This window comes from Rhinolophus sinicus, linkage group LG04 (genome assembly GCF_036562045.2).
Source record: "Rhinolophus sinicus isolate RSC01 linkage group LG04, ASM3656204v1, whole genome shotgun sequence".
Classification (NCBI taxonomy): Eukaryota; Metazoa; Chordata; class Mammalia; order Chiroptera; family Rhinolophidae; genus Rhinolophus; species Rhinolophus sinicus.
The window spans coordinates 45,832,212-45,851,483 of record NC_133754.1 but is presented as its reverse complement, the minus strand read 5'-3'; the positions used below and the strand labels follow the sequence as shown (position 1 = coordinate 45,851,483).

General features: G+C 37.7%; 1 protein-coding gene across 5 annotated transcripts in view; it reads left to right on the top strand.

The window, feature by feature from the left end:
- NALCN (sodium leak channel, non-selective) overlaps positions 1-19,272 on the top strand; it is a 294,832-nt gene that overhangs the window by 193,839 nt on the left and 81,721 nt on the right. For all 5 annotated transcript variants that reach the window (XM_074329502.1, XM_074329503.1, XM_074329499.1 and 2 more), the window contains 2 exons: positions 17,123-17,259; positions 18,566-18,707. In XM_074329502.1, the coding sequence (XP_074185603.1) occupies positions 17,123-17,259; positions 18,566-18,707 (279 nt within the window). The remainder of the gene's footprint in view (positions 1-17,122; positions 17,260-18,565; positions 18,708-19,272) is intronic.

Below are 19,272 nucleotides of genomic sequence, written 5' to 3'. Positions count from 1 at the left end.
AAGAATAAAATACTTATGAGTAAACTTAACCAAGGAGGTGAAAGACTTCTACACTGAAAGCTGTAAAACATTGTTGAAAGAAATCACAGGAGACACAAATAAGTGAAAAGACATCTTGTGTTTGTAGATTAGAAGACTTAATATTGTTAAAATGTCCATACTAACTACCTAAAGCAATCTGCAGACTCGTGCAATCCCTGTTAAAATCCCAGTGTGTTTTTTTGTAGTTGTAGGAAAAAAATTCTAAATTTCATGTGGAATCTCAAGGGACCCCAAACAACAAAAACAATCTTAAAAAAGATAAACTAAGTTTGAGGCCTCACACTTCTTGATCTCAAAACGTATCACAAAACTATAGAAATCAAAATGACATGGTACTAACATAAAGACAGACATATAGATCAATAGAGCAGAAAGAGAGAGCTCATAAATAAACCCTGGTATATATAGTCAAACAATCTTTAACAAAGGTGTCAAAACCACATAAAAGGAAAAGGATGGTCTCTTCAACAAATAATGTAGGAAAAACTAGATGACCACATGGAAAAGAATGAAGTTGAGTCCCTACCTTACATCATATACAAAAACTAATTGAGAATGGATTAAAGACCTTAACATAAGATCTACAGCTATAAAAATCCTAGAAGAAAACATTATGGAAAGTTTCATGATAGTGGAATTGGAAATGATTTCTTGGATATGACACCAAAAGCACAAGCAATGAAAGCAAAATAAACAAATGAGACTACAGCAAATTTAAAAACTTTTGTACATCAAAGGAAATAATCAACTCAGTGAAAAGGCAATTTATGGAATGGTGAGCCCTTAACCAGTATGACTGGTGTCATTATATGAAGAAGAAAAGAGACACAGACAGATACACAGGGAGAACATCATGTGATGACAGAGGCAGAGACTGGAGTGAGACGTCTAGAGGGTGAGGGACACCCAGGATTGCCAATTGTCACCAGAAGCTGGGAGAGAATACTGGAACAGACCCTCCTTCAGAACCTCCAAAAGGAACCAAGTCCACAGACACTTTAATTCTGGACTTTTAGCCTCCAGAACTGTGAGACGATAAGTTTCTGTTATTTTAAGCCACCCAGTTTTTTGGTACTTTGTTACAGCAGCTCTTGGAAACTAATACACCTCCAGAGCCTCGTTCTCTGGCCTCAAGAAGAAATTATTCCTTTCTGACACTAGTTGAGAGCACAGCATAATGGGTATACTCCCAAAATGCCAGACCAGCTTCCACTCACCAAGAACAACTTTCTCAGCAGTTGGAGTCATTTTATTTTGCTCCTAATCGAACAAATTCCATAAAAGTAAATTTTATAAATTTAAGACTTTCTTGGAAGAAGGGTTTCTTTAAGCCCTTCCAAAATGTCATTTCATGTACGACTGACCCAAACCAGATCACTATTAGAAGACTATTTTCAGAAATCTTGTTCTCTGCCTCATCCACAGGTACTCAGGACTTTTAATAAGTTACCTATGTCTCTCTTGCCATTGCGCAAACATAAAATGACTTGCCTAAGACTGTTCAAGTTTACGTAGGTGAGTTGTCGGTGTGTCATTCTATAAGAGTGCTAATTTAGAATTACTTTTATTACAGTTTTTCACTCTGCAAGATAACTCCTCAATTTAAAAAAAAAAAAAAAAAAAGAAAGAAAGAAAAGTGAGGTTGAAAGGGCAAACGTGCCCAAACCCAGGTGAGAAGCGCACACTTCAGCTCTGCCTGAACTCTGCATGCCCAGCCCTCAGACCACTATGTAGCTGTGGGGATGCTATTTCATTTTGCTTTCTTTAATCAAGAGAACAAAAATTTTAAAAACTAGCAGTGCTTTTTTTCTTCAGATCCTGTCAGAGGCAATGGAAACTGCATTGCTAGGGTTCTGAAAAAAAGTGTGACAGTTGGTTTTCAGTTTTATGCAGCATCTCACAATCATTGAATAGCAAAAAAAAAAAAAAACACAAAACTTTCTTAGCTTTGTTAAGACTTGTTATAGGGAGTTAGGGTAGTGAGTTTTACCCTATGTGTACCTAAACAGGAAGCATGAATACATTGGAGGTGTTTTTATTGCCTTGATTTCTTTTGGTCTCAAGTTTCATACAGCCCATCTGTTCTTTGTTCTGATGAGGCTCTGGAAGGGTATTAATTTCCTAAGGTTTAAAACAACAGAAATTCATTGTCTCACAGTTCCATATACCTTTCCATTTTTCCCAAAGCTTTTTTATTTTCTGCTTGTTCATTCATTCCTCAAATCTCTGAGTCCCCACTGTGTGCAAGACATTGGGCCAGGCACTGAAGAGACAAGAATAAATAATTAAGTTCTCTGCTCTCATGGAACGTATGGTCTAATGGAGGACTTGAACATAAATAATCAAACCAATTAATAAATATTTACAAATGGAGATGAACTTCCTTCAAAAAACACCGTTTGAGTGAGGACTTAATACAAGACCCTGACCTTGATACGTGTCAGGGAGGCGAGGAAAGAGAAACACTTGAGGTAGGTTATGAAGGCTGAGCTGCAGTGAACTTCATAGAGGTGTTGATGGGGAAGGGGAGAGCATTCCAGAGAGAAGGAAAAGCATTCAGCATGACCAGAATCCATAAAGCCCCGAGTAAAGTGGTGTAAAGTGAGCCTGGAAAAATAAGCAAGGCATAGACCATGCAGCAACTTGAAAAAACATGTTAAGAACTTTTACCTTTTACCTAAGAGCAATAGGAAGACCCTGACGGCTTTTACGCTAGGAGGCTATAGTGAATTAAAGAACTATTTAGGAATGAAAATCAGTAGGGACTTGATGATAGTTTGGATTTAAGGACACTTATGTGAGAGGGTCTCAAGGATGATTCTTGGTTTCAGGTTTGTTTCCTTGGATGGAGGATGATGCCATTCACTGAACCAGGAAACATTAGCACAGAACCGTATTTAAGAGAAAGATCATCAACTCAGTCTTGGGCATGTTGAGTTGGAAACTCTGTGCAGAAACATTGGTTGGTTGTGTGTATAGGTCTGGAGTACAAAGATGAGGGCTGGCTGGCTAGAGATATAAATATGGACACTCAATGTAATTCTTATTTTTCGACTGCCTACCAGGTGCCAGACACTGTTCTAGGCACGTGGGATAAGTCAGTGAACAAACCAGACAAAAGTTCCTGTCCTCCTTGATTCTTCAGTCCTAGTGAAGTTCTCTGTATTTGCATAATAGTGGAAGTCCTAAATCTCCACGAGATTGCATAGGGTAGGAAGGAAAAAGATACTGGTGCCCTGAGGAAGAACAACATTTAATAACTGCTGCTGCTTTGCCCTTAGAATACCACAAATAATCTGTCTCTGTTTTTCCTCCATGTAAATTTTGACTTTTGGTTCTGTTACAAACAATCAACATTCTCTCGAAGTTCAAACTCCCAATAAGAGAATACCCGATTAGTCCACTTAGTCAGCATCACTCCTATTAAGCCAGAATTTCCTATCTCTGACTCCCTCACAATGGCAGTCAGTCTTACAGAAAACCATCAGGTCTAAATCCAAGCCAAACCGCAAAGAGGGTCCCCGTGAAATTTGGCTGCCTTCCTCAAACAATCAATCCCTTCTTCTCCTAACTATCCACCCTGGCCTCTGTTTTGGAGGAGAGATGAAGAGGAGATGTGCAGCAATGAAAGGAGAGCCCACGTCCCCTCCCCAGTTCCTGGCCAGATGTCGTACTTACAGCTCAGTGGGTAGAGATTTGGGGGAGGTTTAAATCAGACATTGGATTGCACTAGACTGATTTTTAATAACTAAAGGTGGCCAAAAATTTCCAGAATTTATCAAAGAACAGCGACCACTCTGTTTTTCTTTATTCGTAATTCCGCTTTCCTGTACTTGAGGGCCAGTGATTTCATCGTTGGCCTTCCTTACATTCTACTCACTACTTATTCAGTAGCAGGCGCAGTGGGGAGTGGGGTGTGTCTGGCATCTTCAAACAGCCATATGGCTCTAGAGTATTTTTCACTTTGATATTAACAAAAGAGTGATTTAGACTATTTCTAGGAAATGAGAAATGTTTATGCATGTTATTTTTGTTTGATGTTAGCCCTATTTACATGTTGTTTTGCATAAAATATGTTGATTAATGTGAATTTTCATAATGCATCAAGTAAGGCCTTTTTATCAAAGTATGCAAAATTGAACAACTCTACAATCTACCACAAGCATACTCAGGAATGATACTTGGAAAATGCATGATTGTTGCCTAAAAAGGAATTACTTAAGGAGACAGAGCACAGCTGGGGTTCAAAACCTAATGTGGAGACTCCAGTACAAAATATATGACTTCCACACCTCTAGTTTAAAGTGTGGTATTTATTTTATGGTAAATATAATCACCAATACTAGTTATCTGCATATTAAGGTGGAACAGATAAGGAAATTTACTGTACATAATGAGAGTTGGAATTTACACTTTCAGAGAAGGAAGTTACAAATAAGCAAAGGGGAGATGCCAGAACAAACTCGATGGTGCTAGATTGAAATAGGAGTATTAGTATGGACTCGGTTTATTTTTTATTTTATTTTAAGATAGATAGGTAAATAGATCTATAGCTTCATAGATGCATAGATATGTAGATAGATATATAGATGTGTAAATAATACGTAGATACAGAGATAATATTGGTACATAAATGCATGGATGGATACATATTTGTACTCATAAATGTAGATAGATGCATGGATGGTTCTATGGTTACAAGATACATGCATATATAGATAGGTACTAAATATAGATATGTGTGTTTACATGAGTTCCTATACATACATGTACTTCCTAGCTATTTCCTCTGAGTGAGCCTAAAAGCAGTGACATACCAGTAAGAACATGCAAACCCTGTGCCCAAGATTTTCATTTTTAAATACCATTCACCAATAAAACAAATCAGTACTCTTTGGAGAAATGGCTGATTCTAGAGCTAAGTCAGGGAAGACACAATATGAAACTTAAGTGTTTTGTGGAGCCAGAAAGCAAGGAAGGGCATTAAAAGAAGAAAAATAAGGGTATATCGAAAGAATAGAGGAGCTAACTGAAAGAACCCCACAACGGTCAAAGCAGGAACAATTTGAGCAATAAATAACAGTAGCATTGGATTATAACCCAAAGAATGAAATAAATAGCCAAAAAAACCATATGTATAAACTAATGATTGAATTTTTTAAAATGTAGGAGAAGGGACTACTCTTCCTCACAGAATAATCCCAAATCATAAATGTAGACAAACAGAAAGAATAATAAATAAGGGAAATAGAAAATCACCATTAGAACTGTCAATAAGCACCCAAACCTATATTTTTGTAAGAGTTTATTTGAGCCAAACTAACAACATATGCCAGGGAGCGAGATCTCAAATGCTCCCGAGAACAGTTTTGCAGCTTCTTTCGGACATTTGAAATTAAGGAGGGGATGTAAGGAAGACTGGAGAAAGCAAGGCAGGGTTTGGATTGTCAGATAGGTATGATTATTTGCCCTCTTGAAGGTAAATACCCTATCCAAGGGGTATTACTTCTGACATTTCAAACTTATATTAACCTAGATAGGTAAGAACAATGGAAAGGCTTAAAACCTTTCACTAAATAGTTACAACAAGCAGAGTACAGCATTAGGAATAGAGACAGTGGAAATGTAATGGCTGTGTGCGATGTCAGAGGGTAGTGGATCGGGGGAGGGGGATTGTCACTCTGTGAGGGATATAAATGATAAATGTCTTAACTAATACATTGTTTTGTGCACCTGAAACTATTAAAAAAAAAAAAGTACAAAAAAAAAAAAAAGAAGAAGTTAGTGGCCTGGGGTGTGACTCACTATGATCTGCCCAGTCAGGAATTTCTGATTAGATCACCCTGTGAGGTTACTTTCCATAGAACCCTGCCCCCTTTTTTCTGTTTGTCCACAGAACACTGCAGTTATAATTGGTGCAGGCAAGATCTACCACTGAATACCAAAATTACTGTGTGAAACTTGAAGGAGAAATAGGATATTTGTATGGCCTGAAAATATCTCCCCACAAAATAATTTTTTTTTTAATTATTGTGATGGCTTTAACATGTGTCGACAAATTCTTTGATACTCCTTCCTCCTAGGAGATAAAACTTAATTCTTCTTTCCTTGAGTGGCAACCAGTTGGTGATTTGCTTCTAACTCACATTGCAAGTTTATGGTGAAGGAACCTGGCAGACATACCTTACCCAAGTGACTAGGATTACCATCACCGATGTTAAAGGATATTGATACCACGTACCTCCTGGTATGATGACACGAGCATATTATTTTCATGGTATTCTTTAAAAAAATCCATAAACTCAGTTTGATCATGACAAAACATCAGACAACCCCTAAGAGGGGTACTCTACAAACTACCTGCCCAGTACTCTAAAATTGTCAAGGACATTTAAAACAAGGGAAGTCTGAAAAACTGTCACACCTAGGGGAGACTCAGAAGACATAACAATGAAATTTAATGTGGTATTCTAGATGGGATCCTGAAACAGAAGAAAGACATTCATTCATGCAAAAATCAGGGAATTCCACATAAGTTCTGTACTTTCGTTGAAAGTATTTAGCCAAGGTTAATTTCTTCGATTTTATAAGTGTTCTATGGTATGTAAGAAGCTAAGATAAGAAAAAGCTGGGTCAGGGGTATACTGGAACTCTGTATTATCTTTTCTACTCTCACATAAGTTTCAAATTATTTCAAAATAGTGCTTTTTAATGGGATAGGAATTTCTGTGGTGGTAAACTCTAATAACACAACATATAAATACTTACATTGGCTGTTGTGTTGCCTTATTCAAAGGTGCATACATCTGTGGAGCTTTATACCATGAATATGTTGTGTAGAATTTATAGTTAATTATACTTTTTTGATCTTGAAAAGTTGGGAGCATATACTTCATCAGGAACCAAATCAAAAAAGCTTTTAATGGTTTTGTTTCTAATAGGAAATCTGCTGTGACTTGTCATTTCTCCTCTTCATCTTTATCAGTAATATAATTCATCTGAAATTGGAGGAATTTGTTGTACTGGTCAATAGGACTGATTTCACAGTATAAAGAACCTAAGAAAAGAATACTAGGGTGATGAGAAATATCACAAATGGGCCACTTCAGCGTCTTTATGGGACACCACTGATGTTACCTTTTTTGTTCTTCATTGCATCCTCATTGTGTTATCATTGTCTTATGTGTATAAATGTACAGTGTGAATCCATGGAGCTACAAAGAGTTCTGTCCTTAATTAAAAATGTGTCCTCTTGTTAGGGGAAAAATACACAGGAAGTTATAATGCAGAGGCCTAAGAACTAAGGTTGAAGAAGATGCGAGGAGCATAGGGGAAGATGTGGCTAATGCAGGTGGGAGGCAGGTCGGCAAGACGTGTCTAAAAATGATGAATCGAATTTTATTAGGAAAGTAGGAGAAGATGTCCCATATATAGAAATAGCAGGTACAAAATTGCAGAAGTGAAAATGCATCTATCGCTTGAAAATGTTTTGATGAGGCAATATAAAAGAACGTTTAGAAGCTCAAGCTCTGGAATCAGCAAGATTCCAGTGCTAGCACTTCTAGCTATATGACCTCAGGCGGCTGACTGAAGCTCCTTGGACCTCAGTTTCCTTATCTGTAACGTGCTAGAATTGGGAGTTAATTATGATACCTACGTGAGGGGCCTATTCTGAGGATTAAATAATATTAGCAATGCGAAGTGCTCAGCATAGTATGTAGCACACATGTTTACTACTTCAACTACCAATTGTTATTCTGCAATATCTTCCTAGAGGAGATGATTTTTGGAGAATGTATAAATAAGAGTTAACCAAGACTAGAAGAACATGTATTGCAGGCAGAAGACCAGTGCATTCAAAGGCACACACATGTGAAATAAGACTGTGTGGGAGGGACGCACACACTGGTATTGTCGGAGTATAAAGCGTGGGCCACTCGAGGATACTTTATGCTGTGCTAAGATTAGAATTTCTCCTCTACACAACTGACCATCCTTGAATTACTTTAAGAACCTGGAGCATAATGGTGTTTCTTTTTAAGGTGTCCAGGAAGACGGATTTGAAGGGATAAGATTAAAATGGCAGTCTAGTTAGGAGGGTTGAAAGAGTGGCAGTGAGATAAAATCTGGATAACCAAGTGACCATTGGATTCAACAACAAGGAAAATGATGGATACTCTGGCAAGAGTAGACGCACTGAGGGGGTGGGGAGAGAACTGAGACCTGAAAGGATGGAAGACTAGTGGGAAGTGAGTTTAGATAAGCAGCGTAGACGGTAAGCATAGGCAACTCTTTCAAAAAACAAGTTTGAAAAGGGAAGAATAGGGAAGGACACCAGATCAGGAGAAATGTTTGCCTGTCTCTATTTTTATTTCCACTTTTAAAGTCAAGAGTCAGGAAAATAGATCATTCGACACAGTGGAAGGGAAGAAATGGGAAATACTGCGTTGCGGTGTTCCCAGACTGGAGGGAGGAGAGGGGGCAACAGCACACGTACTGTATGTGCTGTCCTCTTCATTTACCCCCTCACGGAGATGAGATCCTTTTCACGTAGGGGTACCTGTTACTGCAGCGTAGTGATAACTTGGTTTTGAGAGCACATCGCCCTCAAGTAATTCAAATTACAGGCAATATGCTATCTCACTTATATATCTGGCATTTATATAAAAGGGTGAAGATACTCATTTTTCATTTGAGAAATTGAAATTCAGAGTGGTTAAGAGATTATAAAAGTGAACAAAAATTTAAATTCACGTCTTACTTTTTTACTGTTTTTATTATACATGGAGTATGCTATCTCCTATGTTTTGTAAATCAAGACAGAGAGGACAATTATGTGGGTGCATTATATGTGTGTGTGTGTGTGTGTGTGTGTGTGTGTGTGTGTGTGTTCTGAATTCCCTTTGGTATGGGCTTTTTTCCTATTACTTACTGAATATTCATCTCAATAACAAGAATCAAGGATCTAGTTTACATGGGACTGTAATTTCATCTGAAGTGGAGCAAAAAATGCATTATTTATTATAATGAACATGTTTCTATGACTTAGTAAATTCCCTAATGGAAACAATGTGTCTCAGTTGAATAACACAAGAAAGATATAATATAAAATAGAAGTGTTTGGGACCTAGAAGAAAAAACATACAAAAGCAAAACTGTATTCATTACTACTGTCTCTAAAAAACCATGAACTTCATTAATGGGATTTTAAGGGACAATAATATGAGGAAAACTTATCCCTTCAACATAATTTGGTATTCTAGTTTTTGAATAGTTTTCTTTTCCCCTCTTACTAACTTGTTAGCATTTTCTGCTAGCCTAGCTTTGTTGCAAATATTATTTGTATTCCCCTTCTTAAGGATATTTATAAAAACCTGTAAGATGTTACATTCAGTGTTGTACCAAGAGCACGAAAGTAAACATTTTTGTGCCCATCTTAGGGATGTCGTAAGATGGTGTAAATGCAACAGCCCTTCCTAAGTGCTCTGCTGGCCTCCCAAACAGAGCGACCTCTCAATAGCCCAGTGTGCCAGCTCCTTAAAGAACCTCCCTCCTGTCCCCGTGTCCTTCACGGGCATGCTGTAAGGATGAATGAGTAACAGCTCTGAATCTGTTGAGAGATGTAGAAAAGGAAACACCACATGCCATTAATCAGCTGAAGGCATGAAATTGCTTTGAACATTTTGGGGTGCCAGCTGTCATATAAAAGTGCAGCTTTTTATGGCCCATATGCAAACCAAGAAACCCCAATTTGACTTTGGAAGTACTGGACTTATTAAAGATTGCTGTGGGACGAGGGGAAATCAGTGACTTCAACACTTTTGAAAGGAAACATTATTAAAGAGGACGTCATTGCTCTCTTATATGCACTCATGTGGCTGAACGAATCTTTGCCCAGGATAAAAAAACAAAACGTCCTCCCCCCTACTAAACTCTTCACTGGGTGCAACAGGCTAGTGAGGGAATATTTTTTTATGTTTGTATATCAAGGTTTTATAGTAACACAAGGATATTAATAAAAACCAACATGTTTGATCATTACTCCAGATATCCCATCTGTTTTAACCCAGAAGCTGTGCAGTTCAGGTTGTAAAATCACAGAGGCAAAATAGCAAGAGAAACTTTCTTGAAAAATAGTAGTTTATGCTTTAGGAAGAGACTCAATTCTGAATTACTATGTCGCATCTAGATCCAGAAAAACCAGCAAAAGCCATCATGTAAAGAAATAGAGAATTCAGCCTTAATTTACTCAAGTAACAAAGAGGAACTCCTTTCTCTAGACTGAACATAATATGGTACTTTTCATATATTGACCAGTCAAAAAATATTCTTCAGTTGCATTACCCCATAGATCTATGTACATTTTTCAAGCTAGCATGGACTAGATTTTAAAATGAGAATTTTTCCCCAAGTCCGAATGTTTTTTTAAAATTGTTTTAGAAAAGCACACCAAAAAAGTACAAAAAATTTTATTTAATATAATCCTTCAATTCAGTTAGTGTCGCAGCGTTCAGAAAGGAACTGAAACTGCATAATGTTTGAATATTTTAACAGAAGAAAGCACAGACTGAAATATGGAAGATTTAAGCGATGAGGCAGAGCAGGGTATGTGTCATGCAGAGCAATTACACCCAACTCTCTAGAGAAGCACAAGTAAAGCAAAAGGCTTTCAGCCGCCCGGTGGGTAATGATATCTCGGCAAGACAGATGTTGAGCCATAGAATAGCACTGAGCTTAGATGATTTATATTTTTTAAAGCTCAGGGTTTGAAAATTTTTTCTTTGATTCTAATTTCTTTTTTGAAAATGTGTGTGTTTTTCTAACCATGGGAGTCTGGACTAAGCTATCATCTCATCTATCTGTTGCGACCAGACTTCATGCTCAGTTGAAACCATTTTAAGCTCCTTCCTTTGTACTGTTCTTTACATTAGCTTTTTCAATATTAAGAATAAAATCTTGGAGTTCTCTGACTTATGTTCTTTCCATTCAAAAATCATGATCTTTGAAATAATTTTATGTGGACATTTACAATTACAATTACTATATGTCAGCAGGTCTGCTTTTGTGGTATAGTATAATGATCTTAAATTATTATCCACTTCTTATAGTCCATATTATTCACTCATTTGCATCAAAGTAAATTCAGTCTTGGAAAATCTCTGCTTACATGCAAGGGAAAGACTTTGGATAAAAGGTAAAATAGTGTTTTATCACATATTAAAGAAATTGTATAGTGGCTTCAAAGTACCATGAAATACTTTCCTTTACCCTGGTTGCCTCCTCCTTCTTCCCTCTCCACACACACACACACACACACACACACACACACACACACACACACACTTTAATCTTGCTCTTTTCTCTTTTTTGTATCTTAGTCACATCATGGATTGGAAAAGGAGAAATGGTCAAGGTTATGGTGATTAATAGCGGTGAAGTAAGAATTAACTGATTTTGCTCAACTGCATCATCTGCCCTTTTTAAAAAACTTTCTTTTTATGGACTATAATATACATATGGAAAGAGGCATGTTGCCGAATTTTTACTAACTGAACACACCCAGCACCCAGATAAAAAAAATAAAATGCCTGTAGGAGCCCTTCCCGTTATTATGCTTCACCTTCACCCCAAGATAGCCACTCTCCTGAGACTAAGCAACATAGATTAATGTTGCCTGCCTTTTAACTTTATATAAATGGAATCATTCAATGTGCTCTCTTTTGTTTTGTCTGGCTACCTTCGCCCAACATTATGTTGTGAAATTCTTATGTTTGGATGTAGTTCATTGATTCAGTGTTTAAATATGCCACAGTGCACTTTTCCATTTAATCGCTGATGGGTGCTTGAAAAGGTTACAGTTTGGGACTCTCTCAAATAGCAGTGCTGTGGGTTTGCAAGGGTGTGGCTGTGCGATACATGTACACACATTTCTGTAGGAGTACGCCTAGGATAGGATCCCCTGGCCACTGGATGTGTGTATGTATTAGGTTGGTGCGAAAGTATTTGTGGTTTAAAAGGTTAAAAAGAATTACAAAAATCGCCATTACTTTTGCACCAACCTTTCTTTGCATCAATATGTCTTTCAGTTGATGCTGCTTAACTGTGAACAACAGGAAAGAGCACTTGGCAACAGTTGTTCAGAAGGAGGCCCTATCCTGCTTCTAGAAGATTCCATTTCATGCCTCACCAGTGAGATCTGATATATCTGCCAGTTGAGCAGGCACTCATCTTTCTCTATTTCATTTGGCCCTTCTGCACATCTATGGGGCAACAAGACCTGATGATACTCAAGAAGGGGGTTTGCAAGATCCCAGAGAACCTCCTGAGTCATCAAAAAGAGCTTCTTATTTGCTCTTTGTGCTTTTACATGCAATGATCAACTCATGCTGAATTCTAATTTACTTAATCACAAACAGTTACTGTATTTTTAGCCTCTGGAAGGTGCTATAAAAGTAAATTAAAAATGAAATCTAGCTTCTAAAGATCTTAAAAGCTTTGGGGAATATAAGGAACTCTAGTATAAATTAGAATGAGATGAGTTCTAATATAGTCAAGGTGACTATTTTTTAATACTGGTAACCTACATATGTTAAACATTATATTCTATAATATTTTATTAATACTATAAAATTTTATGTGTAAAATTATTCTAAACATTCATCAGTTAGCTCATCCAAAGCAGATATAAGTTCAGATAAAATGCCAGAGTCAAATTTAGTCTCTTCTCTCTAGGGACACCTATACTCCACACAAACAAATTTATTTATCGATTTATTGTTTATTTATCTGCTTATCTCTCCACCCTTCAGGGTATACCTAAAATCCTTCTTTTTATTTCCCAGTTGTCTGCTGCAGAGTTTAGTTCTGCCACCTGATTAGTATAATTATTTATTCAACAAATATGTGTTTAGCTTACTTTGTGTCAAATATTGTGGCAGGCCTTGGATGTGAAATAATGAACCCTCCCCACCGCCCCCCCAACCCTTGTCAGAGTTACTGTCTCAGGGAAGAGATATAGTGTTCAAGTGGTCAAATGTTATAATTTCAAATAATGCTATGTGGCCACGCAGCAGCCTACCAGTCTGTCTCCTCGTACCTGCCCCTAAAGAAAGGAGAGTCTATGAGACGGATCCTTTCAGGGACTTTGCTTCACCTTTGTGTTTGCACCTTATGTCTCCCTGTTTGGTCCCAAAAAGATGGCTGGTCAGCCAATGACGAGTAAGATTCCCCATGTGGGGGGGGGGGGAGACAACTCAAGCCAGGCGCAGTCGAGTGGGGACCAACAGGAGAACCCACGGGGTTCATAGAGGTGAGCACAGCCTCAACCTTCCCCAGGCTAAGTAAAGCCTCTGCCTCTGTGGCTACATTCCTTCCCAAAACCTGCAGGGGAAGAGATTCAATGATGTGCTTTCCATCTATTCATATGCATATAGGTTTTGTCCCTTGGGGAAGTACAAACATCCTGAGACTTAGGGTTCTGCTGCCTGCAGGCAAGGGTGATTGGCTTGAATCAGTTTCCTATTATGGTGTATGGGATTCACAGATCTTGAGATTGACAAGCTTTGTCTCCTTTACTTCCCCACCTAAGTAATAAAAGCTACTGCGTGGGCCGATCAGGCGCCCAGCCCAGTCCCTGAGGCTGCAGGTCCCTTGGCCCCTGAACTTAAACTCTATTCATGGCGACTGTCTTTTCTTAACCCTGCGCTGCCCTCCTCGCTCCCCACAACCCTCCTCTTGCTGGACCCGACAATGCTATATGTGGTGAATTTAATAGTGTCCCCCCAAAATTCATGTCCACCCAACACCTCAGAATGGAACTTTATTTGGAAATCAGATTTTTGCAGTTATAATCAAGTAACATCATACAGATTTAGGGTGGCCCTAATTTCAATGGTTGGTGTTTTTTTAAGAGTAGAGAGAGATTCAGACAGAGAGACAGAAACTCACAGGCAAGAAGGCATTGTGGTGACAGCAGCAGATAGCGGAGTGATGCAGCTACAAGCCTAGGACCACCAACGGTGGCTGAAAAGCTTGGAAAAGTCAAGGAAGGATTCTTCCCTAGAGCCTTCAGAAAGAACATGGACCTTCTGGTTCTTTGATTTAGGACTTCTAGCCTCCAGAACACTGAGAGAATATGTTGCTTTTATTTTAAAATACTAATCTTATAATAATTTGTTGAAGCAGTCCTAGGAACCTAGTACAATATGTATTAGATTGAACCATAAGAAATTGCCTATTTTGGACTGCTTTGACCTACACTAACAGCAATTTCATATGGCCCAACCCAATATGCTATGAGCTTGTAAGAGGGAGACTTTGTTGGTCAGAGAAAGCTTTCCTGAGGAATTGCTGGTGGCACTGAAATCAGAAGACCAAGTAGAAGTCAACGCAGAATAAGAGCGAAAGGGGAAGAGTGGAACTCCCAACAGAGGGGCCCGTGTGTGCAAAGGTTCTGAGGCAGAGGGCCCAGACAATTTTGAGGAACTAAAAGAAGGTGACATGACTGGAACGTGGTGTAGGCATAGAGCCAGCTGAGGCTGGACAGATAGGGAAGAGCCAAATCAGACTTTAATGCCAAAAGAGTAAGAGTTTTGTTTTAAGAACAATGGAACACCATTGAAGGGCTTAAGCCAGAAGGTGAGACGATTACTATGACTGCAGAATGGAGAACAGATTCACAGGAGACAAATCAGATGGAGGACCATGGAAGGGAGTATAGGAGCCCAGGTGATATCTTTGACTAGGGAAGCACTGGGCGGTGTGTGTGTGGAGGGGGGAGATCGAAAGGATGGACAAATTGGGAGGTTTTCAGGAAAGAGCCCTTTGTTTTTGTTTTGGTGACATGTCCTGATTAATATACCATTTGCTCTTGTGCCTCTTTGAAGACATTTAATTCTCATAACATACACATACCAGTCCTGATAAATCTAAAACCTTAACTAGTATAGTCATGTGTAGCAGTTCTGCTGCCCAAGAAGTCTCTGGAAATAGAAGTCGCACCTTCATTGTTTGTTTGTTTGTTTCTCCCTTTTTCCTCACCTTGTGCTCCCAGCACTTTCTTTTTATCCTGGCTACGGCAGCTATTTTATTGTCATTATCTGTTTATATAAATATCTATTCATTATAATAAGGGCTCTGTGAGGGCAAGTGCGGTGTGTTAGTTATTTTTCTATCCCCAGAACTTAGGAATGAACTTGGCCTATGGGATTTTATTTATAAGTAACTGCATCAACATATAAATGCATGTGTCAGCAAAGACATGAACTAAATACCTTATTTCTGCTCTGTCTTCTCAGCCTGTCTTTGGCCTCATGTGACTGTCTTTCTTTCTGCTCTGACTTAATTTCCTAACTGCTTTTTCTTGTTCTGTATACTCTACTTACCTTGAGAAATATTTTTCTACTAGTTGTGTAATTAACTTTTGGAAAATAAGTCTCTTCTTCATGAATGTCTTTGTTTATGAATGGAGCCATATTTCTAATTGCCTGCATCTCATGGAGACGCTAGCCATTTTTGTTTTGTGCCTTTGGGAGCTAATATTTTATCACTGTCATCATCATAACTGTCAAATTATTGAGAACATGCTCAGTGTTCCACTGAGGGAGATAGGAAGCCAATGAATACCAGTGGCCCCTTCCCTAAATAAGATAACCACCTAAGACAAAAAATCCAAAGGTGAGCCACAAAATGAAAGAAGACATACAAACAGTTATGGTAAAATATTTATATTATATGAAACAAAAATGTTAAAACAGTTTCTGTAGTGGAATGAGAAAAGAGACACATTTTCTGAACTAGAAATAAGACACATAATCTCACTATGAACTCACAACCAGCTGGACAACTAAGCCACATAATGTATTGAAATTGGGATACTCCTCCAAAATGTAGTCTCGTGTTCTCTCTGCTCAGTTTGGATGTCCCCACATGGGTACAAGGGAAGAGTTGCTACCAATCTTCCTGTTATAACAACTTTCTCAGCCTCTCGTGCTAATCTTTCCACAAACCCAAGACAAATTTTAGTTATCAAGTAAAAGCGTACCCAGATAGGAATAAGATGCTGATGGCTTTTGAAACATGCTTCCCTAACTCCACCAAAAAGGCTGCCTGAATTAGAGGTACTCTTTGAACAGGAGCAGTGAGGTTTGCAGAGCCAGGACAGGAGACAGGATGTGAGAAGGGGGACATGGAGAGATTAATTCTGGTCTGCAGAGAGGTCTGAGAGGAGGGGAATGAATGGTCAAGAGAAGTAAGGAAGGGCCACAAGAGAAGTCAACCTTGGGAGAGGAAAGAAAAGGGAGGGAGAAAGTGTGGAAACCATTACCTCATTTTTCAGGTCAGAATTCTGCCAGTCAAATCCATCCTTACTGATGTCTCCTTAGCTCAGCATTGGTTCCGGTTTGTGATGTCAAACCTCAGCTTCTCTGAAACCTGATTTGTAGAAATATAAAAACCATCTTATAGAAAAATACATACATACATTCATACTATTTGCATGTAATTTCTTGCAAAGATGTTTTATGGCATGTAATGTAATAATTCCCAAGCATCTTTACAAATAAACAGGAGACTCTTCCTTTATGTACCAATGTATTATTTCCATTTTGAGCTTTTCTTTTTAATCAGAGTAAATGACCAACTTTTCTTGACATTTTTACTCTTTTCAAGTATTACGACTTAGGGTTTTAATTTATTTTTTATTCTTTTGATTTCTAATTCTAGCACACATATTTATAAAAACAAATTTTGTTTTTTAAGTATGTTAGTGATAATAAATAGTTCAACAGAAAATAATGTTCGGTATGGAGTTTATATTTGGGAGTAAAAGAACAAATTTGTCTTCTAAACTTTTTTTCTGGTTTAGTTTTTTGTTTAATTTAGTTTTGTTTTCCTGGTGCTCAGTTTGAATACAGAGATTATATGGCAGGTGACAGACATATACTTGGCAGTTCTTTGCTGCCATCTACTGTTTCCTCATGTAACAACTCATTGTTTCTTTGATTCAAAAATTTCTGATCATCTATGACTGATAGTACTAAAGGGGCTCCTCTTTTCTTCTCTCTATTTTTTTTTTCTTTAGTTAAAGCAAAGTGAAGCAAATGCAGACACCAAAGAAAAGCTCCCTTTGCGCCTTCGAATCTTTGAAAAATTTCCCAACAGACCACAAATGGTGAAAATCTCAAAGCTTCCTTCAGATTTTACAGTTCCTAAAATCAGGTATTAAAGTATTTTTTTAATTGTTTATCTCAAATACCCTGTAAAAGATTCATCTTAAATCTGATTCAGCCCTTCTTTCAAACTCATGTGGGTGCGTTGTTTTTCTATTTTTAAGTTATTATCCATATTTCTCCTCTCTCTACCTCTGTTTTAAAACCATTGACCCCTCTAAACAGTATATTCAGAGCAGTGTCATTTGACAAGTATATTAGCATAGTCGGGAAGGCTGCTTCCCATGGCTCCTTCCAGAGATGCTCCTCAGGGATTTGACTTCCCAGGTAACTAGGGAAGGTGCTTAAGGTTGCAGAGATGGTAGATAAGGCTTCAGCCTGAGACCCTCAACCATGTAAGGATAAAATTGACTCAGAGCCCCTTTTATTTTCAAGTCAATAGAGAAATGCCACTGGCCGGATTTCTGTACTACTGTAACAGCACTTGTTTAGAATGCCATGTCTCACTGCAATATAATTTGTCTTCCACTTTTTAAAAGAAGAACCATGGCATTACCCACTCATGCTAATTTGATTTCTACCACCTTACTCTCCAGTTAAGCCGTTGCATAAAAGATGCTGTAAAACACTTATTTTAAAAAATTAAAGGCAAGTCTTCCCATTACAGCTCAAAAATTACAAATAGAACCAGAATATGAAATATGACTTTTTTTAATGTAACTAGTTTTAAAACCAGTTCTATGAGGCGGTTATAAAAGTATGAGACTGGATATGGTGAAATAATATTTAAAATTCAAATGTAAATATACTTGCATTTCTGATTTAAAAAAATTTTAAACCTGAAAATATGTAGTATGAAAGAGCCATAAACTAGATTCAAGATTAGCGGTTATCTGTAAAGATGTTATTTGAATTCTCACCATGCTTTAGAGATCAGATGAAGTAAGTTCTTTTTTTTTTCTTTGAGTTATTTTGAGTCTTTAATGCAAAATTATCTCTCAAAGATTCTTAAGATGAATGGAAGTTCAGAGAGATGAACTAATTCTTTCAAGTCTTCGAGGGGGAAAAAGTATCTTATTACCACAAGAGGATTAAAAAATACCATGAGTTACTGAATATCATTGCTTAAAAGTTATGTTAGGGACATAACAGGAATAACTGAAGATCTAGGAAACTTTCTCGAAATGAATTACTTTGGTAATTAATCTAAACACCACTCTTGGTATGACATGTCTTGTTTTCTAAGAACTTTTGTCACTGCTTTATTGTAGCTTAAACAAGCAATCACAGCGAAATGCTACTCCTTGCTCCATTTCATTAATAACATGTGTTGTATGTATACTTCATTTGCAAAGGGAAAGTTTTATGAAGCAGTTTATTGATCGCCAGCAACAAGACACTTGCTGCCTCTTAAGAAGCCTTCCGTCGGCCTCTTCCTCATCATGTGATCACCCCAAACGGTCTGCAATTGAAGACAACAAATATATTGACCAAAAAGTAAGAATCACTGTCTCAAATAACCAAATTTTTCTTAAACATACGTTTTAGAGAAAAAAACACGTAATTGTGTGGTGGTCCTGAAACCTAACGTCTCAGGAGAATAATTAAAAAAATAATGTTAAAAATAACAGTATGTTTAAATTAATGAATTTCAATTTTGCATTTCTATAAGTAAGCGTTTGAGCGGTGCCATGCAGCAGATGTGTGACTTCGAACAGGTCAAGGGCCTCCCCAAATCCTCATTTTCTCACACGCAGAAGGAAGGGTTCTGATCTCTAAGGTTCAGCCCAGGTTTAAAAGTTGCCCACATGTTGCCTTCTGCAGGAAACCGTGCTTATTTCAGTTGTTATGCCAGGGAGAATAACCAGAGCAAGTTTCTCTAAAATCATCCGAAATAACTACCTTTTTTTGAGTGCTTCTCTAGGTATATTATCTTATTCTTGCTCTGATTTTACCTATTTCTTTATCATTTGAAAAGTAGGTAAGGAACCTTTTTCTCATAGTCCACTGTTAGAAAATGACAGATCAATAACAGAATTTATAAAAGAGATTAAAGATTCGA